This window comes from Nansenia antarctica, assembly GCF_963989245.1.
Source record: "Nansenia antarctica genome assembly, chromosome: 15".
Taxonomy (NCBI): Eukaryota; Metazoa; Chordata; class Actinopteri; order Argentiniformes; family Microstomatidae; genus Nansenia; species Nansenia antarctica.
Window position 1 is genome coordinate 11,768,128 of NC_137685.1, and position 26,210 is coordinate 11,794,337.

The following is a 26,210-nucleotide window of genomic DNA, read 5'->3' on the forward strand; positions in this document are numbered from 1 at the left end:
AATCTGTATATGTTACAGTATACTGTATGCCATATGTTTATACAGTAACTTGCTAATTCTTTTGCCACTCTTGCTATTCAATGATATGCTTGGAATACTTAAATGAATTGCAAGTACACTTTTCTATAGCTTATGCTTGTTACTGTAGACTTGCCTGTGGTGATGTCTTGTCATCAAAAAGATTCAATCAAACCTGACTTAGCACATATTGTCATGTTTGTTAACAATCTACTGACGAAACACATAACACATGTGACATTCAGAGAATTTAAGTTTCACTGCACAAAAATGCAGATTTGATCATTTACACGTAATCATGTCCAATAGTGTGTTAACAGTTTTCATGGAAAGACAAATAAAAACATGGAACAAAGGGATGAGACATGTCAGAGCTAACACACTTTTAATTCAAGAGGTGCATACAAAATGTGTGATTTACATAGCCATGATGTTCCCAAACAAAATGAACAATATCATATCCTGACACTATCAGCAGACAGGCTGTCTAAAATGGAAAAACATCTTCAGCAGTAAGAAAATGTTCAATTAATACACATTAATTATTCAGCTTTAGACCCTGAGAAGGCACTTTTTGGACTCAAAGTTTGCATATAATGTCATTACACGGTAAAATCAGTACTATTATATTCATTTAAAAATCGATCTTGATATCTTTGAATATTTGACAATTGGTTATTTTACAATGGTTATTATAATTTTCACAGTAATGCAATAAAAAGACTACAATCCATCCTGAAAACCCCCCACTAAAAAGGTTGACACTTCTATTACATATTATTATTGTTTTCTGATAACCACATACAAATCACAAACAAGTACATTTGAAATGATACAACACTGCAAACCTCCGCCTAAACTAACACATTTACAAAAATCTTTCTTTCAATGTCACTGAATCAGAATCAGAATTGGTTGTAGGCTACAGGTCACACAGTAAAATTCTTGTGTTCAGGTTCTTCTCTCGACATTGGCATTGCAGTAGAATACAACATGAATAATAAAATAAAGCAGGATATAAAATCAACCAAATCAACAATAGCAGCAGAATGCAAATGCAACAATAATAGAATAAAGCAAATGAGTAGGGTGATAATAGGCACAGTGCACAGTTTATTAGCGCACAGTGCCGAGACCATGTGTGTCAAAGTTGACAATGTTTAGGACTATTTAGGCATTTTGCGCACAGAGATTTTGCTGGCCTCCGTGACAAAGTTCTTTGCCGAATAATGTTTGAAGAGATTTTTCCAAGCCCGGCTGCAACTCAGCAACTCTTGGTTACCTTTGAGGGGAAAAAAAGGGTTAGAGAGGAGAAGAAGAGAGCAAATGAAGATGACATTTTGAAAGGCTAACTATAATAATAATAATAATAATAATAATAATAATAATAATAATAATAATAATAATAATAATAATAATAATAACAATAATACATTTTATTTATAAAAGCACTTTACATAAGAAATCTCAGAGTGCTACAATTAAAAACAGGAAGATAAAACAATAAACTTTTTCAATTAAAAGGCAAAAAAAAGGCTCTATTAAAAAGGTGGGTTTTAAGGCCTGGTTTAAAAGCATCCACAGACTGTGGTGCCCTTAGGTGGTCAGGGAGAGCATTCCACAGCCTGGGAGCAGCCGAGCAGAAGGCCCGATCTCCCATGGTGCGGAGCTTGGTCCTGGGGGTCTATGACCATCATGATGATCATGCATTGGTCTCCCTCACCGATAATGCAGAGTCCCTCTTTGGCCCTGGTGATGCCTACGTTGATTTGGTTTGGGTCGCCAACGAAGCCGATATGTTTCGACAGCCAAGCCCTGTCTGGCTCCTTGTCGATCTCCTCGCTGGGCAACGAGCGCACGGTGGACAGGATGACATAACGCCATTCACTTCCTGGGTGACAGAGCAGTGTTGGTGTTAGCCAAGGTTGACCCAATCGGTTCAGGCTTCAAAAGGACAGCAGGTGAAACTACTAGAAACACTACAAAGATGGAAATGGGAGACAGAAAAGAGTGTTTGATAGTTATACCTTGACTTTTTGTGATGGTGGTGACAGTGATGTTGTCCATTTTGTTTTTCTTCAGTTCTTTTCGGATTTCGGACACCTGGGCATTGTATGGTGATAGAATTGCAATACTCTGTTGATTTATTTTGGATTCTTTCACCAATGATTGAGCGACGCGAACCTGTGAGAGACAAAAAGTGTATTTGTATGAGTGGCATGATAAGACTTACAAAAGGCTAGCTGAAGAATAAGCTACACAATGGAAAATTGGTTCGTTACCACTATGTCTCTCTCCTTCCTATTGGCTTTAGAGTTTTCATTTCCCTTTGTTGTTGTCACTACCAGACTGATCTCCTCTCCGCTGATGTCCCCAAAAACAATGTGGGTTTGCTTGCGGTCAGCCTGAAGGACACTGTTTGGGCGATCCACATGGGTTTTCAAAAGCCCACCGTAATACTCATTGGATGGAAACTCGCATATATCTTCATGCTATAAAAAGGGGAAAAACATTGACAATTCTTTGCATATATTATTGTGTATAGGCAAGGCAAGGCAAGGCAAGTTTATTTGTATAGCACATTTCATACAACAGGGCCAATTCAAAGTGCTTTACATACATTACTTAAAAATACAGCAAGAGGAGCATAAGAAAATAAAAATTACAATGAATAAAGGCAAATATTAAAAAATGTATTAATAGAGGGAAATGTCCTCTATATACCTGAATGTTGTCAGAGGCACAGTGACATTTGACCTTTGTTTAACATTGTTCAATTATGAATTAGGTTACCATTTCATCCCTTACCATTCTGTACTGGGTATCTAGCATCACTGCCCTGGCCTTGTGCATCTCAAAGTAACGTTCGAACAGAGACTTTGACATGCCCATCTTCCGCACAAGTTCATTCTTGACAATGGGACGTAGCTGTTTGTGGTCACCAAGCAACACAATCTAGTGAGAATCAAAGAGGTTTAGTTTGCCATCAATTATTATCACGTACAAAACATGATTACCTAGCCTGTATGTAGGTGAGAAGACAGGGTTGCGACACTCCATAACATTGCATGTATTTCCACGTCAAAAGGTTAGATTAAGAGTTAGATTAACTTCATGCAGAAAGATGCAAAATCACAATCTAGATTTAGGCAAGGCAAGTATATTTGTATAGCACATTTCATACAACAGGGGCAATTCAAAGTGCTTCTACAGTACCACTCCTCTGTAATGTATCAGATTAAAAAATACTAATGTCACACAAAATCAAACAAATGATCATGCAAAACATCTTACTGAGGAGTTCCAATGATGTAAACATAGTGGAGGCCAGACTAGGCCAGTTGCTGTTGGATTGAACACCTATTTAAAACCTTTTCATTCGTAAGGACATGACACCTCACATCTGGAACTGCATCACAATTAAAACAAAGGAAACATTCTGAATGTATTGATCTGAAGTGGAAAAACATGACATGACAACTAAGCGGATATTCTACACACCTTTTCTGGTTTGTGGTAGACCAATGGGATGAGGGCCTGTGGTTCCGTTGCCATGGCACATTCGTCGATGAGGATCTGCCGTGCAATGACTGTTTTAATCAGGCTAGGGGTGGATGCTGCTGTGCAGGTACACAAAATGACATTGTGCTTCTGCAGTTCCAACACCCGAGCCTTATTGAGAAGCTTTTTGTAGCTGGAAGAGAGAAAAAAAATGCAGACACAGGCTTAAAGACAATGAAACATTTAGGAAGAGGCTTTTTTATGGCAGCAAAATGATGCTCCATAACCAGTGTTCGAGTTATGTGGGAGCCAATGGGAGCTGAGCTCCCATAAAGAAGGTCCGAGCTCCCATGAAAGCAGTAAAATCATACATCTGTGGGGGTCGCTAATAATACATTACCACAACCATTATTTGATAAATGTAATGAGTATTATTTATATTTATTTAGATGATAAATATTCTAAAATAAACACGTTTTCCAAAAGAACTACGCGCACCATTAATCTCCTGTGAATGACAGTAGGCCTTTGACTGCCTGCACTTTACCACCAAGACACTATGGGGCGCAGTAGAATAATGTGCAACAGCAGAATATGATCGTTGAGAGCTTGCGAACGTGAAAACACGATTATTGAGAAGAAAACATTCAGTAGCTAGCTATCATGCCTCCCAAAAAAAGGCCACTGCTGCCGACCGAGTCGACAAGCCTGGAAAGTTTCGGGTTTTCATCCAAGAAACCAAACTTGAATTCAGCCGCACCTGTTGACACCTAACGTTGAAACTGTTTTCAGAGCTCAAACAAAACCAAGTGCTTCCGAAGAAAGTAGCAGAACTCACCTCCAGTATGTATAAGGAGACAGCTAGTTCGTTCAGGGCAGCCTAAAGAAAGGATGCCTTATACAAAACTGAATACAATTATGAAACTTAATGAGATGAATGGTGCGACAGTCGGCCCTACTCACCGATCTGATCATTCATGTGACCAGATTGTAGAGCACATTGCACAAGAGATGAAAAACAAATTCATTTCTAATGTCAAATCACTTGATTCTCGTATTAGCATAACATTAGATGAAAGCACAATTCATGGACGAGCATACATGATTATTTATGTCAGGTGCGATGTCACTGGAAATGGAGATGTGGACAATGTGTCGTGCTAACAGGGAAAGTGAATGGACTGTATAGCAAAAACAACAAAATTATTGGCCGAGATACCCGGCCGTGACTATCGCTTATAGCTGTTGTTTCATGTGGTGCTGTTGATGTGGTGAAATTAGCAGCCTATGGCTGATTAAAACTTGTAGGTCCCATCGCTGTGTGGGCATGATTCGCGCGCGTGCATGAGAACATTTCGCACTGTTATTTTGGAGACCCCCACAAAGCTCAGCTTATAACTCGAACCCTGTCCGTAACTCACTCTTCAACCTCTTTTTCCGTCAACTCTGGTCCCTTTTTTTGTCTGGCGAGGTCTATTCTCTGGTCAAACGCCTTTATTCCCCCGGAGAGTGGATTTGCTTCCTCCCTTATGCGATGATGCAAGGTGATACCCCTAAACATTGTATGGAGTCAGATGACAGTTTATTAACACATTGGAAATGTGTATAATTTGTATTATGATCAAATGACTCAATAATACAGGTTAACAGTGATGCAATGTTGAAGTATGACACGTTTGAGAGAAACAATTGAATCTAGTCTAATCTAAAATACCTGAGTTCATGCTTGGACTTCTCTTGGCGAAGTGACTTGGGACAGAGCTGAAGGGCACTCCCTGGGTACGGGTACTCCAGCATCTCCATCTGTCGACTGTACACCCTGAGGGGCTTCAGCTTGTCTCCAAACTTCAACAGGTACTCTACAAAACAAACATGGACGGCAGTGCCACATAATTTGTGAAATATTCACACTTTTGTCAACAAAAAACGTGAAACATTGGTCATAAAATGTGACGACTGAGCGTGTTTTAAGTTACCTCTCGCAAAACAGAAATACGTCAAATCAGTCTTCAAACTATTTCTGACCTAAAACTCAGATTTTCGTTTTTTTAGCTAACATTCAACTTGAAGATGTGAAGTACCCACTCGTTATTTTTCCGAACAGTTTTACGTTCATTAAATAAGTATAATCTATCAACAAAATAGGCTTGTTTGTCATGCTTGTGGCTGAAATAACATGTATGCTTTCACTTGGGTGTGATTGGCCGTTGAGCTCGCTCAAAATGTGTTTATTGAGAATGTATTTTGAGTTTGTCCATCGATGAACACTGCTTAGCTCATCAATTGTTCAGTAATGACTGAAGGCACAAAGAAAGTCCCCAAGAAACGAAACTTTACTATAGTCAGTTTCACTATGTTTCAATTTAAACTTTCGTGGGAATTTTTTGGGGATTTGCTAATCTATATATTTTTGGAAAGGGCATTGTATGAGGAATCAGAAAATATATGTTTCCATTTGCACAGATGTCTGAAAAGCGGCCATCTTGACATTTACAAAATGGCCACCATAATACACACATTTTGTAATATCTTGGCTTCTAAATAAGCTAGAACATTGATTTTAACTGCTAAACCTACATTTTCAGGGTCAATGAATCCAATGGTTGTAGTTACAAAGCTATAAAGTTATATCATCCCATAAAAATGTGTAACTTATAGGCTACTTTAAGAAATTGTATTTTTTCTATTACTTCCATACATGAGTCCACAGACCACAGTATGATCATGACAACCTCCTGCATTAGATAGTCTCGATGTTATGATTTAAACTTTTGTTGGCTTTTTGGGGGGATTTGCTAATCTATACATTTTTGGATGTTATGGCAACAGCCAGCAACCAGTAAGGCAATACAGAGGCAGGTAAATCTTTAGCCTAATGGCATATTTAATGATAAAAATAGGGAATGAAACAAAATAAATGAATGGGAGGAATGTGGGGGGTGTATGGTGTGCTGGTTGTTCTGTTTGTGGGATGTGTATTTACTCTATGTGTAATGACAGGCGGGTTGTGTCTTTTGACTATGTATACGCGTTTATGCTATGTGTGATGTGATAAGTGAATGGCGAGTCCAATGCGTGCCAATGTGAGCTGGGCTGTTAGATTAGTTCATCATCATCACTTTCGTGCGTCACGGCTTGGGAATCGTCATCGTTCTGGCACTGGCTGCTGACTGATACATGTCGGTACAGGCTAAGTTCTTAGCTCTGCATGAACATCTGCCAGAAGAACAGTCAGTTTTGCATTTGCATTGTACCATCTCAATGATGGACTTTGGGGCTGGGAGGACGTCTGTGGTTGTTGGTTTAAGCATGCCATCCTCATGTTTGGAGTACCCATTTTGCAGGGGATCCAATTGTGGATCCTGCAGAGCAATGGCTGCCTGTGCCCATACTCTTGTTTGCACATGGACCCTCAATATGTGCTGCTTCAGAGCTCCAAGTGTTGGAGGGAGCTTGTCACTCTCTGCCCTATGGTTGCAGAAGAGGTGCCATTGCAGTTGAGGGATTGTGCTTATTCTGATGCCCTTGGGTGAGTAAGCTGCACACACAAAGGAAGCCAGTGTTGACAGCATTCCCTCTGTCACTTCTGCTTCACCCAAAAGCATCTGCAGAGCATCGATGACATTTTCATCTGCTTTGAGGTAGATCTGCAGCCACGTTGCCTTGCCTATACGGGAGAACCTCCCTGTGTTGTCGGCCCCAGTGAACGCATGGAATGCTGGCAAAGCCTTTACTCTCTCTGTACCTAGAGCCTGCCACAGTGGTTTAATCTGCACAACACCAGATGCCATATAAATGGACGTGTTCGTCAGCAAGAGATGATAGTTTGCTATGACTAGCACTAGAACGTCTGTGTCTGAGGAGATGAACACCAACTGTGCATAAGATTGGTTTCGCTGTGATGCTAGCACAGCCTGGTGGATTAGCAGTGTGTCTGCTTCTTCGTGGTTGTCCTCAAAGACCAGGTCTTTGTTGCTCCTAGTGTGCCCAGAAGCAGACGTGATGATCAGCTTGGAGGATCCCCTGTTGTACTCTAGAGTTTTGGCAGCAAGATAGTCAGTCAGATCAGCCTTCGCTTTGTCATGTGAGAGGAACCTGCTCATTGGGACGTGTTTGATGTTGGTGTCATCTCTGACTTGATATTGGATAGAAGCTTTTCCTTGTCTTCGTTTGTCTCTGGCACACTCTTCAGAGAATCTGCCCTGTATGTGTCGAACACAAGGATGATTTCATCATAATCTCGTGTTAGTGACATCAGTCTGTCATTGAAGCAGCCACTCAGATCCTTGACTGTCACTACAGTGGCTGGTTTTTTGCTCAGCTTCTGCACAAGCACCATGCCATCCACCAGTACTATCTTCCGACTTGGCTGATCAGTAGATTTGGGGTCTGTGAATCCTGTATCCATTGCATCTTGGTGGGTAGCACTTCCAGTTTGAGGCGGCTGATGGTCTTCATAGAGTATGTCTTCTCTTGTCAGCTTGTCGAGAAGATGGATTAACTTGGACTTGTCATGGCATGGCAGGATTGTTCCATCAGGAGCGAACAGTGCCCTTGGTGTCAGAGTGAATTCATAGTTTCCTATGGCCTCTTTCAGGTTGATGTCTCGGTTTGACCTGACAAGTACCATCAGCCTCGCAAACAGGTCCTTGGTCTCCTTCAGATCCACAGTATTGTCTCTGAGTTTCACTGTAATCTTCCCAGACAGGAACATCTTGTTGTTCACTTTCTTCACAGGGACCCAGAGGCTGACATCTCCATTGATCCGCTCTGACACGTAGTCTTCATACAACTTCTGGCCAGTGACATCAGCATTCAAGATCTGTGGTACATACTCATCTGGGATATTGACTTACTTGACTTAGGTCCTTTTTCTTCGGGTGTGAAGAGTAGGGCCTCCAACGAGTTTACGCCACCGGTCTCTGTCCCTCGCCACAGCAGCCGCCGCCTCCCAGGATCTTAGACCCAGCATGTCACGCTCCCTCTCGACGGTTCTTCTCCAGGTTTCTTTGGGGCGTCCCCTTTTTCTTCGTCCATCAGGGGTCCATCTGAGGGCTATGCGTTGATGGTCATCCGGGCTTTTCCTCAACACGTGGCCGATGTACTTCCATCTTCTCTTTCTGATCTGCGTGCTTACCATCTCTATACCAGCAAGTTTTCTCATCTGGGATATAGGCATGCGTTATCACATTGTGCAGCCTGTCACCTTCAGTGGTAAAGGGGTTTCCATGACTGAGTATGGCTGCTTTGATCTTGTTGATTGTACAATGTGCCCTCTTGATTGCATTTGGCCCAAGTTCATGGTGCTGTGTGCTTCTGTCAGCTTCCATGTCAAACTGACTCTTGAATTATTTTGACAGACGTGAAAGTTCTGGTGTGACCAAGAAAAATCTCTGTCTGGCATTGTTGGAGATGCCAATGATCCCAGAGCGAATCTTACCATAAGGTTCCCATGAGATTCCATAGAATGCATGTGGGTCATTTTGGACTCACATAGTAACAAAGTAACGAATAACGAAGTAATAGAAAAATGACAATTTCTTAAAGTATAAATTACACATTTTTATGGGATGATATAAAAAAATAAAAAAAAGCTTTGTAACTACAACCATTGACCCTGAAAATGTAGATTTAGCAGTTAAAATCAATGTTCTAGCTTATTTAGAAGCCAAGATATTACAAAACGTGTGTATTATGGCGGCCATTTTGTAAATGCCAAGATGGCCACCTTTCAGACATCTGTGCAAATGGAAACATATATTTTCTGATTCCTCATACAATGCCCTTTCCAAAAATGTATAGATTAGCAAATCCCCAAAAAATTCCCACGAAATTATATAACAAACCTGACTACTAGGACAACATACGTATTTCACGGGATCAACATACCACAACATGTTCTGCTTTTGGGTAAGTAGCCTACAGTCCTTTGTTTGTTTGTGTTGGGCTAGCCGCGTTAGCTAGCGAACATTAGCTAGTATGTTCTGTGTCGTATTGACTTTTTAAAGACTTTCTAAAACAATCGCATAGTAGCACATTATGCTGTTCTTATAAGTTGTGTTGTTGCTACTGTGTACAGTTAGTTAACTGTTTTTCTTTTGTTACGTGGGTTGGGCTAGCCGTGTTAGCTAGCTAGCATTAGCTAGTAAGTTATGTGTGGTATTGCGTAAGACTTTCTAAAATAATCGCATAGCACATTATGCTGTTCTTATAAGTTGTGTTGTTGATACCGTGTACAGCTAGCTAACTGTGTTTATGTTTATTTTTTTTACTGTTCAGAACAACTTCATGCTGTGGTACTGTGCCTGGCCTTGCCCTCCATCTCCCGATTGCCTGAGTTACCAGCACTTAAGGTAATTCATTATCATGTATGAACTTTCATTTTATGAACAGGGTATGGCGGTAATATTATTACATTTACTGTGGGCAATAATTCAATGTATTGTCGTCCGTCTGTTTCAGCTTTGATGCTAAGGAACCTGGCGTGGTTATGGCTGAAAATCACTGATGTCAAGCCCCCCGGAGGTGATCTTCATGTTCAAGGCCCACTCGGACTTGACATGGCCAGACAGAAGTATCTTTTTGATCAGAGAATTCTGTTCAGATGAGGCAAAAGACACCACATGCCCACCAGACTCCACAGCACCTCAGAAAACGGTATTACTTATCATTACTTACTTTACTTATTTACTTATTATTGTGATTATGTACCTTGCTGCAATGCTAATGTTGAAAACATTAGGACACAGGAATTGCACACTACCTGAGAAATACCTGAACACTTTCATTTTCATCTTGTTGAACTTTGCACAGCATGTTACACTATTGATTGCACTTTAATTCTGCTGTAGTGCGACTACCATCACTTATCACTTTATTACTTATCATTACTTACTTTACTTATTTACTTGTGATTATTGTGATGGTATTGTTGTGATTATGTACCTTGCTGCAAAGCTAATGTTGAAGAACCACAGCTAAAGATTTGTATTATTGTGTACTGTAAAATAAATTCTGATTCTGATTCAAGACTTTTTTGTATCATTAAAAGAATAATAGTTACAACAACCATAAAGCCTCCATAATGATAAGCTGGCTAATTAGCTCAGGTAATACCTTGCTAGGTAATAATGTTAGCTATAGCTATCTGACCCAGTGACTAACACTGACAGATATTGACAGCTGACAGCTGTCAATCTAGAGGGGGAGTGGTTGGGGGTGGGGTTAAGCAGACATAAACCAGTGATTTCAGGTGTAGCCACTTTCAAATACTCATGTCGTCTTCAATTTGTTTCCGATTTCAACGTATGACGCATCATTTGAAAGCTTACAATCTGTAGTTTAAGCACATGTAAAAAACAGAAAAATGATTTCGCCTACAGGTAGCTCTTTTCATTGTCAGTTGTCACACATGTAATTCCAAGCAATGAGGTAAACTTACCTGCAATGACATCAACAGACTTGTTTGAAGGGCCGCAGTAAAGAATAACTTCTTTCTTGTCCTTGTCCTTGGGGTCTTCACATTTCCAGGGGTTGGCGCAGTTCAGCTCAAGGAACCAGTACACAATGTACATTCCTACAACTGTCTTTCCAGTCCCTATAAAACAGGTGTGCATATTTTAAATAATGAAAAGCAATGGGATCGCTTCTGGCTTTAGAATCAATTAACTTACCTGGTGGCCCTTGTATGAGTGTGAAGCTGTTATTCAAAGCTTTCTCCACTGCATCAACTTGACTTGAGTTCAGCTCTGGGAGCCCTTCTGGTGCATTTTCTTTCATGATTCGCAACCGTGTCACAGCACATTGTGAAACTGTAACACCAAGTAAGACAGCAAGACAATACTTTTAATCATGGTCACCACAAATGAAAAAGTAGAATACAATATTTCAATGTGTATTTGCTCATCAAAAGGAATTCATGATTTCACACAGCTACCACATTCACAAGAAACATTCAAACATGAGCAGGTGCAACACATCAGTCCGTGACGATGGGAAATAGGGAGTGACGCAGTGTCAATGGGCTGCCAGAGGGGGGCGCCAAGGAGTTGTCAAGGATGGGTCCGTAACACTTACCTCCTTTTGGAATGTGTTGTCCAAGAGCTATTTTCTGGACGAGGTCGTTTGCAGAAGTGACATTGATCACAGCCATTTCTTTCCGTCTAGATAGATAGAGAATGTAACACAACCATTTACATTACTACTTTATTACCATTAACATGACTACTTTATTATCATTAACATGACTAGTTTTTTTTTCAATTTATTTAGACACTACTACTGAGTTGTAATGTTATAAATGCTCTAGTAACAACAATGTAAGCATTAATGCATGACATGGTGTGCATTAATAGCTGGTCGTGGTTGGGCAGGAAAGTAAGGAGAAGATGTCAGCAGGGTATGGGCCGGATTCGAACCCATGCTGACATATATGTGTGCACTGTAGACCGCGGTGCTAGACCATTGGACCACCCCAGGCCACACTCAAATGATTTTTAAAAGATGAAAATAACAACGTTAGTTAACGAGTATCTACTGTCAACATCATTAAAGTTAGCAACAGAAAGCTAGCTAACGTCAACATGAATGCAAAATTATGGTAATGTTATCGTTGGTGTCCATCATGTTTACAGTTAGTTTGTAAAGACTTTTAACTAACCATTCGTAAATTAACTGATTTCAGAGCACTCTATAACAATCAGAGCAGATTCTCAGAGTGAATTTACGAGCGCACCTTTAATCAGGGAATAAAGCACAGCTTCGAACGCCTCTCGGCCAATCATAATGCTTGTTCTGATCAAACCGTTGTATTAAGTACATAAGTAACTGCTTTGTTATAGAATATTGATGGAGTTAGGTCCAGTTGTGTTGTTACACAATTGGAATAAGGACTATTCCTTACTTCACTTCTGTAATAACACAAACCACTAAATTCCATATTCTATTGCCAAATAAAACTCATGTTAATGCAATGTTGTTACTACTCCAGATGTTTCATTTCAAATCCAAACTGTGTCAGTATAGAGCTAAAAGAAGATTACATTCGTCCTCTTTGCAATACTTAGCTTAATACCAGAACTTATGGAGCTCAATGTAGCCTACTTTTTAAAATATAAACAAACAACAACTGTGGAACAAGAGGTGTGAAATAACAGTGCTGTAAGTTTAAGTGCTAAGAGAACTGCTATTTCAATACTTACACATCTGGTAGAAGCTTTGGGATGAGCTCCACTGTGAAGAGCATGTCTTCCTGGAAGATACAGTCTGGAGTTGTATCCATTGGCAAGTGGTTGATATAGAAGTCAACTCTTTTGGCTTCAATTTGAGACTTTTTTAGAATTTTAGTCTTCTTTGGTTCTTGAAATTTGGTCGTAACACCATGGGCCACCCATGTGAAGTTGCTGGGGTCCACTACTTCTCGGAAAGGGTCAGGTGTTGAGGTCAGCTTCAAACCCCTTTTCCGGATGCACAGTAAGCACTTGGCGAGGTTGAATTCGATGGCCCAGTCCTTGATGTATTTGACAGGGAGGTAAAAACTTCCTTCAATTCTGGTCCCTCGCTTTAGTTTCAGCTCCAGTTCCTCAATGATAATGCTGTCACTTTCATCCACTGCATTGGCAGCAGACTCCATCTCACATAGTGGTCTCCAGATCTTCACATACTCTTGTTCGTTGTCATATTTGGTTTGGGATGGACGATCTGCACATCTGGAGAAGCATGTGACAGGGCTGTGGGCATGGTCTACGCAAATCTCAAACTTTGGTTTGACGCAAACTAGCTGAACAGTGGGTGTCAAATAACCTCTCTTGACTTCAGATGTCATCTGGACTTGAAGTGTGTCGCCTGGCTTCAACTGGAGAGTGAGATCAACATAATGCTTCATTTCAGATTTTTCACTTGGATCATGGACAGTTCGATGAGAGTCATCCTCGGCTTGAAGCAAATCCATCTCAAAATGTTTTGAAGGACTCTTCAAACGTTCAATTTGCTTTGTGTTGGTGCTCGTTATGAGAGACCTTGCTCCGTTCCAATTTTCTTGGTCAATTGCTTCAACAATAGCTTTCCAAGTCTTTTGAGGGAGCTCAGTGCATGGACTACATTTTTGCAACCTCTGCAGCTCAAGGTGAATTTTGGCGGTTTCGACTGAGTACACTCGTTTTCTCCATTTCAGATTCATGTGGTTCTCTGTGTAGTCATAAAGCGGTTGATCCTCCAGTTGCAAATCTCTGTACATAACAGGTAAACTGTCTGGAAATAAGTTCTTGTCAAAAGGAAATGACAGCTTGAAACTGTCTCCCTCTGGTTCGACACCAACAACAAATGCTAGCTTTGAGGCATTTTGTTTCTTCATGTTCACAGCAAAGGAAATCATCTCGGCTTTCTTTTCATAGTCATTGGCCCTCTTGTATTTTTCATCAGCTTGGTGACACAAAATGTCAATATCCTGTGGAGAATATGGCACTGGAGTGTCACTTATGACTGAATGCAAGAGCCTCTGTATGATAATGTCATGGTACCGTCGAATGGGTGAGGATGCATATGTATAATAGTCAAGGTTCAAGGAATAGTGCTGAAAACTTGCTTCAGGGGATGAGTTCCAACGGGTGACATAGGCTTTGTCAAGGCACTTCCTGAACTTTGCTATTACTGGAAGAAGCTGAGGGTAGATGTCATCTGTCGCAATCAAGTCAATCATTCTGTCAGTGTCAACTTCCCCTCTCTGAGCAGCTGACAGGATTTCATTCCACACTGATGTTAGCACGTAGAAGCTTTGGCCCTCCAAAATCTGATTGTCATGATCAATTTTGTGCCTCAGGTGTGAAGACAATGGTATGAGGTTTCTGTACTGTTCCTTCAACTTTTCAACCATTTCAGGTTTAGGACTTGCTTGACATCTAAGAGGAGTGCAGAACATGGTTTCTGTTCTGTCAATCAAATGTTCAGACACAGAACTGTTGAACATTATATTAAGCTCTTCAATCATCTGATGTGATCTCCTCTTCCCTGGCCTCCGGTGGTCATCGGGTCGGGCGTAGCTCCAGTCCTGAAGCCTGGCCTTCCTTTGAGCTTTGGCAAAACGATATGCCACGGCGACACAGTGTTCCACTGTATCAAACTTGGGCTGTTCTCCCGAGTGCTTCTGAATGATGTCCTCCGCCTCTTCATAAGACAACTTCTCATCAGAGTTTATTCGAGACAGTTGGAGGGTCTTGTCAAGAATCTCATCTGTTGCCTTGTCCACTTTTACAACTAATGAAATCACCATGCGATCCTGATGAGGCAAAAGACTCCAATGTTTCGTGCTGTCTAGTTTTGGGAACATGTAAACTGGCTCTTTTCCAGAACAATAATATGTGGCTCCACGTTTTTTGGCATCATCATCTAACTGATGACCAGGTTTGACAAAGCTTGCCACATCTGCGATATGAACTCCAACCTCATAATGGCTCCCCTTGTCCATGACACTAATGGCATCATCCAAGTCTTTGGATATCTCTGGGTCAACAGTGAAAGTAATCAATTCGCGGAGGTCCTGTCTATTACCGTTCTGGATGTCTGCTGGGAAACATGCTTCTTCCTCTACAATATCTCTGGAATTTAATGGTTCGACTTTAAATTCTGCATCCAAAATCCTTAGTCCCTCATCCAAAGATGCACCTATTGAAAGAATGTCAATCACATACCCTAATGGAAAGGCATAGTTTTCTTTCCAGTCAAGCACCTCCACCACAAATACATGTTTGTGTTTGATTTCCTCGTTGAGTGGTTGATATCTTACAATCTTCCAGTCTCCATCGTAGTTATTCCATATTGGAATGAAATTGCGACTTTTCTTGCTGATCAGGGTGCAAATCTTGGTGGTGTTTTTATTGATAGGTACCATAATCTTTCTGAAATATTGATGTTCAGATTTCATTTTTGATTTATGGTAATCTTCATCCTCAAGGGTACAAACAAACACACGGGGTGATTCCGCCTCCTCAGTGATGCCTAACACCTCCCCCTGTGACATGCCATCAAGATGAGATGTTTTGACCACCACCTCATCACCAGAGAAGGACTTGCCTAGGTTCTCTCTACCTTTGATGATAATGTGCTCAGTGGAGTTGTCAAATGGTATGATATAACCTGTGTTATATGTCTCCATTACCAATTCACCTCGCTTGTACACATTTGGCTGCTCTCTCAGCAGGTCCAGCAGGGTATCTTTTCCAAATGTGTTGCTGTGTGGTCTCTTTTGCTCAACTAAGGACACACACTCTGTACTGCCAATGTCAGATGACTTGTAGTCTTCTGCACTTTGGTCCTCTTTCATCTGTTGCAGTATTGCATCTGTGTAGCTCTCTGTACCTGACATAACAGACTGAGTGCTGCTCTCCAGATGTGCTGGTCTTTGGAATCTTGAGAATTCTTTGATATCACCATCAATGAAGTCTTTGGTTATGTGTTTCGGCTCAGCACTGCTCTTGCTGATGCAGTGCTCGATGTAGCTCTTCCAGATTCTTGAGTTTTTCCCAAAGTAGCAGAGGGCAGCAGCATCTCCAACAATAACAACCTGGGATTGAGCCCTGGTCATGGCTGTGTTCAGCACACGCGCATCATTGAAGACCTCCAGACAATTTGAGTCAGATGGGAGGAGGCTGTCACGGGTTTGAACGGCTGTCATTACTATTACCCTGAACTGTTTGCCTGTCAAGAAAGCAAAACAATTTGTTAAAGTATGCATTTTGGGATACTAAATACAAAATTGTATACAATGATTTTCCAGTAGTTTACGGTAGACTCAGTGATATGACATAGCCACAAATTAGCTGGGCAACTACCAGAAGATAGCACAACATAAGATCATTCACTCGCCAGCCATTTTGTCACCTAGGCTTCGTTCACACGGCAGTGAAATGCGACCCAAATCGGATTTTTTTGCCGACATGTGATTCAGGTCTGATTTATGCATGACCGTGTGAACAGCGCAAGTCACATGAAATCTGACTTTTTAAAATCCGACCTGGGTCGCGTTCAGAGGTGGTATTATATCGGATACATATCTGATATTTAGCAACGCGCCCCCGTCTGAACTGTCAAGTCGCATTTAATGCGACTTTTACGTCACTCTAGCAGGGTTGCCAGATGGGATTGACATTTTACAGCCTAACCAGTCTATAACCGCTAAATCCAGTAGCTCATTCGGCGGTAACCCGCCCCATCTGGCAACCCTGCACTCTTGCTCATATCTTGCTAATATCTTTGCCGGCTTCCGCTGCACAAAAACTTGAAAATGAAACCGGTTGTAACGTTATCATGTTATCCTATATATGTTATCATGTTATCATATGTTATCATATATATTATATGATATGAGATTTATTTTATATTCTAAGCAAAGTGATTTTGTGAAGTGAAGCAGCACCCCACCCTGTGGCTCAGGAGGTAGGGCCGGCGTCTAATGATCGCAAGGTCCGCATATCAGCGGTTCGAACCCCGGCTGGCCACATGTCGAGGTGTCCTTGGGCAGGACACTGAACCCCAAATTGCTCCCAATGAGCAGGCTGGCGCCTTGCATGGTAGCTTGCTACAATTGGTGTGTGAATGTGTGTGTGAATAGGTGAATGAGAGGCCATTGTAAGTGTTTTGGAATAAGGCGCTATATACTGTAAGTCAGTCAATTTACCATTTACCCACCCCAGGTGCTGTTACAGTCTAAAAACATCTCTCTAGTTGACAATAGACTATTATCAAGGAATGTTTTTCTTACTTATCACATACAATTTTAAAATGTTGTTTTCATCATTTCAAATACCTTGAACATTGGCGATATTCTCTACAGTCACTCTGCCAAGATGTCTTTTCCGAAGCTCTTTCCTGATTTGTGAAACCTATGGACAAATACATCACAAATGTTAGATAAAAGTTAAGAGTCACTGGAACAAAACTATAGACAAATTCACTAGAGTAATGTTCACTATTTCAAGAAATGCATTATTAGAAATATTTATTATTCCTTCATATTCATATTTCCTTCATATGGTAATTAATCAGACAACAAGTCATGTAACTTTTACCTGGCATCCTTCAGATAGAACACAAATAGAGCTTTGATCTTGATTTCCCCACTTGGGTGGCCAGTCTCTGAGAAGAGTTTGCACTATTTCGACCACGCTTGCAACCTCCTGAAGATTAAACCATGACATAGATAAGGGGTCCAGATGGCATTCTCCTCTGACATGGTGGAACCTCAGTGGATATTCTTTAGGATGAGCTGGAACATTTCCAACAGCCTTAATGGCATCACACGTGCCAACATAAAAGGTCTTGGACACAAATTCCACTATCTCTTTGGTGGAGCGATAGTTCTCGTTGAAAATGATCCTGCTCTTCAGTGCAGCACTACTCTTCTGGCCTTGATAGTAGATGAAAAGGCGGTTCAGTAGAGTGTGATTGGAGCGTTGGTCATCTTCCACTGAGAAGAGCTTTGGCGACATCTGCATGTGATCTCCAGCTAAAACCACTCTGGTGTCTCGCCCTGCCAGACCAAGGGGCACCAGTGCCTCACATTCCAGCATCTGTGAGGCTTCGTCGATCAGGATGTGGGTGAAGTAGCCATCAGGGAGCTTCAGGTCATGGAAGTACCTTGCCATTGCAGTGGTTGTTATGACTATTCTGTGGCAATCTAAGGCAGACTTTGTAGGAGGGAGGAAAAACTGGCCATCTTGGGATAGAAGGCAGTAACGTTGTGTGATCTTATCTGTGGCACTGACAGGAACCCCTGGTTTATTTGCCTTTATCCTCAGTGGTTTAATCTCAGGGTGTCCAGAGCTGATGTATGGATGGAAGTGATCTTTGACATACAAATCTGCAGAACTGACAAAAGAGAGAGTTTGAGAGTTTAGACTTTCTTGCTTTTTTGGCAGCAAACCCATTTAATTGTTAACAACCATAATAACCATACAGATGGAACCAGTCTATTCATTACAGTGTTTATAATACACACGTTTTGTATTATAACAAATAGAAGCACCAGAAATTACAAATTCAAGTTATCCAATTGGGGTTGAAGATGTTTATGGGTAATTTACCTGTTTGTATGAGTGCAAATCAGAACTCTGGTGTTTGGCTGCCGTACCAACTCTTTGGCTGCTGTCGCGAGAGTGAAGGTTTTCCCAGTTCCAAATGGTCCATATATAAGGAGGGGTGCTACAACCTCTGTACCATCCGAGTCCCCTATGATAAAATCAATGGCTGCCTGCTGCTTTGCATTTAGTTTTGGATACTGAATTTCATTCAGCGGAACCCTATAGTTTCCGAATTCCGGTAGCACTCTCTCTGTGTTTGGAAGGAGATCTATGGCTTTGTGCATCTCACAGAACCTAAGACGACTCAGCTGGAACTGAACTTCCATGTCACATGTTTCATTGCTTTGTAGCTTAAGATCAGAGCAGCATCTTTTAGAGAGCTGCAAGTGCATTTTATTTTCACTTGTGGTGTCTCGAAGGATAATGGCTTCATAGACCTTGCGACTTTGATTCGCTTGGGATACAGGTGCTATGAGAGCTGACTGAACACCTCTTCTAAGTACCAAGCCCTCTGGGGTGTCTGGGGTAAGAGTGAAAGGGACCGAGACAGCACCAAACAGTTCTCCCTGAGGAGCAATCTTCATCCCAAACTGAGGGTCACACAGGGTGGCAGACAAGGCGATGGTCCCTTGAACATTGAGTCTGAAATTCATAAGAAAATGGAAAGACTTAGGTGGTTGGTCCTTCTTAATACAGATTTAAAATATGCATGCACAATTTGTCATGGACTGTTTTATGTATTCTGTATTTTTATTTATGTTATGGTGAGGGTAACCCTATTAGGGTAACCCGTTAGTGTAACATGCTAAAGAGACACACTGATGACGTGCCCACAACCTTGTAGCATTTAGCCAAGGGGTTTTCAAAGCCGCTCTCGTGTTTGAGATGATCAGCTTCAGCAAGACGCTGTCTCGGCAGGGAAACAGACCTTTGCAAGCAATACATGGTCCAGGGCCCGACTACCCAAATCGCAATGGAGTTTGGACAAAACCACGCCCACTTCCGCATGATGTGCACGTCGCCCACTGCGTTGCTATGGACACCGCAGCTCTCGGCCGTAACCCTAACCCTAACCCTAACCATAGCTAGCATACATTTTCATAAGTAATAGACTTCCACAACGAGGCCATACTCAAGTAGGATAATGAAATGTATTTTGGAGGAGTGCACCAGCATACATAAATATAGCACCCTGGTTTGGACACACACACTTTAATATAACATTTTTTAAGTTACTTTAATTACCTTGAAACCACCTGATCTTCTGCCATCTCCTCTCTGTAGAGGAAACCGTGCATTCTCTCCTTGTAGTTCTGGTGATTCATGGGTGCACTGCTGTCATCAAGTGGTTTATACCGCAAGCTAATCTGAGGAGGCTTGTACTCCTGTAGTAGCTCTTCATGTACTTCGGTTTTGTCCAAACATGGGATGATGAACCTGTTCCCACGATTCCAACGTTCCAGATTCTGAGAGGGATGTCTGTCGCTCTCTGGTGGCTCCACTAGCTGAAGGTCTGACTGATTTCCTACTTTAACCTTGAGTTTCTGTAGGAGCACTGGTCTCATGTCAAAGTCAAACACCAGCCACTGTTCGTAGAGGCCTGGATTGGGGGACTTGAATGAGACTGTGATGTCGTAGGTCATGTCTGTGCTACAGAAGTGTTCACCTGTAGAGTAGGTGCAGGGCTCAGGACTGTTTTCACCCAGGGAGAAAGAGGCTCCAGGTTCCTGTTTCAATAATGCAACATGTGCCAGACTTCTCTGTGCAGACACAAAAAACAGAGAATTTGATCAATATCATTTTCTTGCACAATTGTAATAGCTTTGTCAAAGTTAAAAACACAGCTATAAGCCATACTACCTGTACCTATCACTATCATTGTCATGTTTTATACCACTATCTGCACTTCTGGTTAGATGCTAAACTGCATTTCGTTGTCTGGAACGTGTACTCTGCAATGACAATAAAGTTGAAACCGCATGTCTGCGGTTTTCACACCAAATTGATCGACTTCGAAAACTATGTTGCATTTCTCTTTTTCACTGTGACCTGCTGTTGCTGATTATGAGGCAGTGAGGCCGGTTGTGGCTGAATGAGCGGGGAGGGAGGGGGAGTCGGAGGGTGTTGTGTGTGTTGAACGGGGGGGAGGGAGGGGGAGCAGGGAGGGAGGGGGAGTCGGAGGGTGTTGTGTGTGTTGAAAGAGCACTGGAAGCTCACAATTGAGAATAATAAACCAACAGCATTAGCTACAAACGTCTCCCTCAAGACCTTTTTTGCCTCGTTCACCCAGTACCTGAATTATTTTGGAAAAGGCTTTTCAATTTGTATACTCCAGTTGACAACACGATTATCTTAACCCTTGTGACACCATTTTAATAACAATCTTAACTATTCACTATCAATAACTTCAATAGTTCAGATTAAATAATTTAGTGTGGTGAACAAATGGGACAAATGCAGAGAACAAGGTAAAAACATTTTACCGGTTGTATTTAGATTATCATTGTAAGACACTACTGTAGAATGTGTCTCTCTTTCTAGTTTTCAGGCTTTATGGGTTGGTTTTGAGTGGCCATAGGGCTGGATATTTTAGCCAGACCTGACAACCCTGCATGAATGTTTAGTCTGTTTCACTGAGTCCAGAGATAGTGATGAAGGACAAAGTAAAAAAACAAAGTTGTGGGAAAAAACCCCTGGCCTTGAGACTAAATGGGTAATGATAGACTTTAGATGGGAAAAGAAACAGAAATGTATTCAGCAACACTTGATGTTATAAAATAACATTATAACTTTGCTCTATTACCTCTGTTTTGATTTGGAAATTCCATTTGAATTCTGCATCAGTCTGGACACATGCCACATCGAAGTCCTCATCACAAGTGACACTCACATCATCAACTTGCTCTGACATCTGTCAAATGAAATCATAATGTTTGTGGAACATTTGAAAATAAAACATGTCGGACAAATGCAGTAGAATGAATAGAAGCACCTTACTCTGTACATGGGAGGAGAGAGTATCATAAATGATTTATACACTGTCCCAACTCTATTAAAATCCTAAATATAACAACATATAACATCTTGGCTCTTTCAATTATCACACAGTGTATGTCCTTGCTTTAGACCTTACACTGATGGTATAACTTACGCATCTGTAATAATATATGAAATACAAAATAAACAACATATTGGAACAACACTAATGGCACCAATAGTCGGATTATGTCCAGTCTGTACTGCTGAAAACCAGACGTAGTATAAATTGATTGCCTCTCATGCAATATACAGGGGCAATGTTGTTTTTCAACATTTTTCTAATGTGGATCTGACGGATATCAAAATGTGTGTAAAAATATATATAAAGATACTCCTCTAATGTATGATGACTTACAATGTGCACTTCATTGCTGCTGTGTCTGTACTCCCCCAGGAGCCGCTCGTTGTAAGACATGAGGCCTTGAGCCTGGATACTCTGCCTTATCTCCTTGTCTTCTTGTGCTCGCATCAGCCATTCCTCCAGCTCCTCCACAGAGTGAGCGTTCACACAGTTAGTGCCATATTCACAGGTGTCAGGCCTATGAGGAAATGGCAGCACAAGCCATGTGTTGTTAAGGCCCCAATTCAATCAATGGCAGGTCTCTAGGATACAGTGGAGTGCACATATTTGGTCACCCCTGGTGTCTGTTACAATTAATCTCCAAGTGATTGAAAGCAAACCTGAACACTAAATGCTACGAAGTGAAACATGACGCCTTTCTGCACATTTTAATGCAAGGTTTCTTTTTTCTTTTTTTAAGTGATAAAAACGGAAAAGGGCCCTGTGCAAAAGTTTGGGAACGGTTCGGGAGCATTTTCAAGCTGTTATAGTTGCCCGAGGAGGAGTTACAAAGTACTAGCTTTAAGTAATAAAACAAGGCCTTTTTCCTTGTTTTATTATTTTGAAACTGTGAAAAGTCAAAAATAAAAATGTATCTTGCTTTAAAATGTGATGAAATGTGTCACGTTTAACTTTGTACCATTTAGAGGTTAGGTTTGCTTCTTTTCACTTAGATATTAATTGTAAAAGGCATTTTGACTAGGGGTGCCCACATTTTTGCACCCCACTGTAACTCAGGAAGAAAGCATGCACATTTAATATTGGTTGAATTTTACACTGTCACATTGTTTTGTTGAGGACATGAACCCACATATGGGATGAGGAGCAAGTTCAGCCACAGATTTGTTCTCCCCCGTCAAAGTACAAAAAGATTTGGACAGTCCTTTATTCCAGCTGCACTCCGACTCTACAACCAGGCCCTGCAGGGTGGGGGAGACCTGGAGCTAAGACTGCTACTTGGACTATACATGCACTTGAGCACTTTACTTGCACTTTTTACTTATTGAGCCTGCACTGTTTTATTTATTTATTTATTGAATGTTTTCTGTCTGCCCTAACTAAGCTGTTTGACAACAAAATTTCCCCATTGGGGACAATAAAGGTTTTCATTCATTCATTCATTCATATGCATTGTGTCAATCATGTCTTGCAAATCCTCCATCTGTAATTGATTGAATTGAGGTTTGTTGTGTTGTAGCGTTACAGATGCTTATATGAATGAATGAATGAATGAATGAATGAATGAATGGTCTTTATTGTCATTGATATAGTACAGGTACCAAACAACGAAATTTGGGAGGGGGGGGGCTCCCCTGGTGCTAGGAAAGAAAAAAACTAAAAAAAACAAGAAGGGAAAGGAGCTGGTTTACATAAATAAAGGCTATGTACACTATCCACTATACTATACTATACAAATAAAACACTGTGCTGTACTCTATGCTATGCTATACCTATTCTAACATTTCCTATTCTCTGAACCTTATGTACCCTAGGGTTGTCATATTGCACATAGTGTTATTGCACATTCATTTAAAGTGTCGCAGGTGATATAGGTGTGTACAAAAAACATGTTTACCTCTCACACGGCCAAAACTCTGCCTTACGGCCGTGGGGCGGGGGACGACGCTTCCAGTCTGTGGTTGTGTCCCCAGAGATCATCTGAGCGTGCCCCAAGGAGGCGCAGTGCTTGACAAAGCTCTCAGCAGAGGAGAGTACTAAGAGGCAGGTCTTGCAGTAGATGGCCGCCTGCAGGCCGGGGGCAGGTACTACACCCTGACTACACTTTTGCCTCTCCTGACTTAGCAGTAGGACATCCTGGCGAATCGATACACCGCCGGTCTCTGCCCTCCACACAGCCATCTCAACCTCACTGTGGGCCAACTGGCATTGTGTGGGGCCATGCCAGCAGGGCATACCGTGCATGACATGGCTGCAGTACTGGAAACCGCAGTTTGCAGGAAGAGGTCGTATCTGGTTGTAGACTTCCTTCCCCTGACTTTCTGACAAGTGATGGACCAATACTGGGTCCCAGACATGCACTGCATCTGCTGAGCAAGTGTTGTTCCACCTTTTGACTGTAATTTGATGTGGACTGCTAAGGAAGCAGTGTTTACAGAGTTCTTGAAATTCCCCTGAAAACTCAGTGCATATCTTTTCAGCTATGTTTTGCTTTTGGGCGACAACTCTCTCCCTCTCTGTTATCAGGCTGATGAAAGTGCTGTGATCTACACTCACACTTTTTTCAAAGTCCCACACCGTGGCTTCTTCGGGGCTTCTGGCAAAAGTGCATCGATTCCTGTGCTTCGTACAGCCAGAGCCCTCCGCAAAGAACCAGCACACTTGGTATTGTGCAGGATTTGGAAATAAGGGGCGACGAGAAATAGGTCTCCATTTGCTAGCCCCCTTGACTTTAGCCAGTAGAAAATCCCTACTGCATTGGTGGTTGACTGGTTTAGGTGTGTACGTAATTTCGTTCTCTTTGACAGAGCACAAAGAACATACAACTTTAAAGTGACATGTCTGTAAGAGATCAGTCAGTTTGGACCTAATTATCCCTTTTGCTGACATTGCTAGACCTATAACGATGGGATTCACATAACGGAACGCATGCAAAGTGTCAAGGATGTGCTTATCATTCAAAGACGATCTCCATGTCCCTGGCCATGGCCTTCAATGACTTGTTGAGACTAGAAAAGATAAAGAATATCACTTTGTTAAGTACTTTTCAACTATATTTCAATCAGTAAACCAAAGAGATGAACATGCGTTGAGGCACACATGAGGCACACACACACATATATATATATATATATATATATATATATATATATATATATATATATATATATACACACACACACATACATATAGGGGCAATGAGGGATTCACACAAGTGTTTGCCACTTGCCACTTCTTGGTGAACAGCTGAGGGATGCACCTGGAGAAATGTAACCACTCTCAAATGAATAGCAAAACTATAGATGAAAGGACTGATCAAAGTGATCACTTTAACCATGTTTTGAAGCTATACAGTTCTTGTTTACAATTAGGCAACGAACAGAGGAGTAAAACAAATGTATATTTCGAGTTGTGATGGGGTGAATTGAACTTTGAACTAAGATTGTGAGTTGTGACACAAAGTTTTATTATTCAAGAATCAATGGCTATTGGCTCCAAAAATGTCCCAGCCTGACCATTTAATGTGGTCACTATTCTCTTATACCGAAATTGACTCATCTTTCATGAGTTGTTGTCCACCATGTCTATAAATAACTTATATATATAAATATAGGTTTTTATTGTTCACTCTATTTGAGACGAATAAACGTAAGTACCAATTAATGATCGTACTATTTAAAACATAGCCTACCAGTATAGAACATGAGATTACATGCCAACAGGTTTAATACAATTCGTGAGCTTAGAACGATAAGGTTCTATCTCCGTTTAGAATGAGAAGGTTCTATCTCCGTTTAGAATGAGAAGGTTCTATCTCCGTTTGGAATGAGAAGGTTCTATCTCCGTTTAGAATGATAAGGTTCTATCTCCGTTTAGGGCAGTTCAGAGATATTGAGCGTCAAAGTTTTTACATTCCATTATGTTTTGTGAGATGGAACCTTTGTATTTTATGAATTATTAACTCAAAAATGTCAACATTTTAAAAAGAACACCACACAGGCATTAATAAACACCTAATGGATCAGATTATGTAAAAAAAAAAACTCAATTTTGACAAAAATGGAGATAGAACCTTATAATTCTAACGTCACCAATTGTCACCATTATTGTATGTGCAACGTTTAACACGTTTCCGCATAGTCCGTTTTTATATATTGTAAATTGCGAAAAAATAGTAACATTGATTGAACTTACCGAACAAGAGATGGTGATAGCCTCATATCCGATAATGTCTAGACCATATTTAGCACATTCAATAATGTTATCGAAATGTTGAGTGAACTCTCCCCATCGCTGAGCAGCGAACGTTTCCTCCTCCTTCCGTTAGTTTCGTTTCTGCATTCTCGTGACGTTAGAATTATAAGGTTCTATCTCCATTGTTGTCAAAATTGAGTTTTTTTTACATAATCTGATCCATTAGGTGTTTATTAATGCCTGGTGTTATTTTTTAAATGTTTTTTGTTTGTTTTGTTAGTAATTAATTAATAAAATTATGGAATAATTGATAATGTAATGTACATAATGGAATGTAAACACTTTGACGCTCAATATCTCTGAACTGC

At 41.0% G+C, this 26,210-nt stretch overlaps 1 protein-coding gene across 1 annotated transcript; it reads right to left on the reverse strand.

Moving 5' to 3' along the window:
• Positions 1–386: 386 nt before the first annotated feature.
• On the reverse strand, positions 387–24,537 carry helz2b (helicase with zinc finger 2b; the record flags this gene model as incomplete). The annotated part of the gene is made up of 19 exons (XM_080545445.1): positions 387–1,300; positions 1,742–1,909; positions 2,046–2,202; positions 2,301–2,510; positions 2,827–2,973; positions 3,520–3,712; positions 4,941–5,072; positions 5,234–5,378; positions 10,961–11,116; positions 11,193–11,330; positions 11,596–11,681; positions 12,720–16,209; positions 17,318–17,393; positions 17,580–18,378; positions 18,594–19,232; positions 19,836–20,350; positions 21,394–21,501; positions 21,985–22,168; positions 23,546–24,537. The coding sequence occupies 19 exons, from the start codon at positions 24,535–24,537 to the stop codon at positions 1,185–1,187; spliced, it is 8,451 nt and encodes a 2,816-aa protein (XP_080401571.1). The 3' UTR covers positions 387–1,184.
• Positions 24,538–26,210: the final 1,673 nt, after the last annotated feature.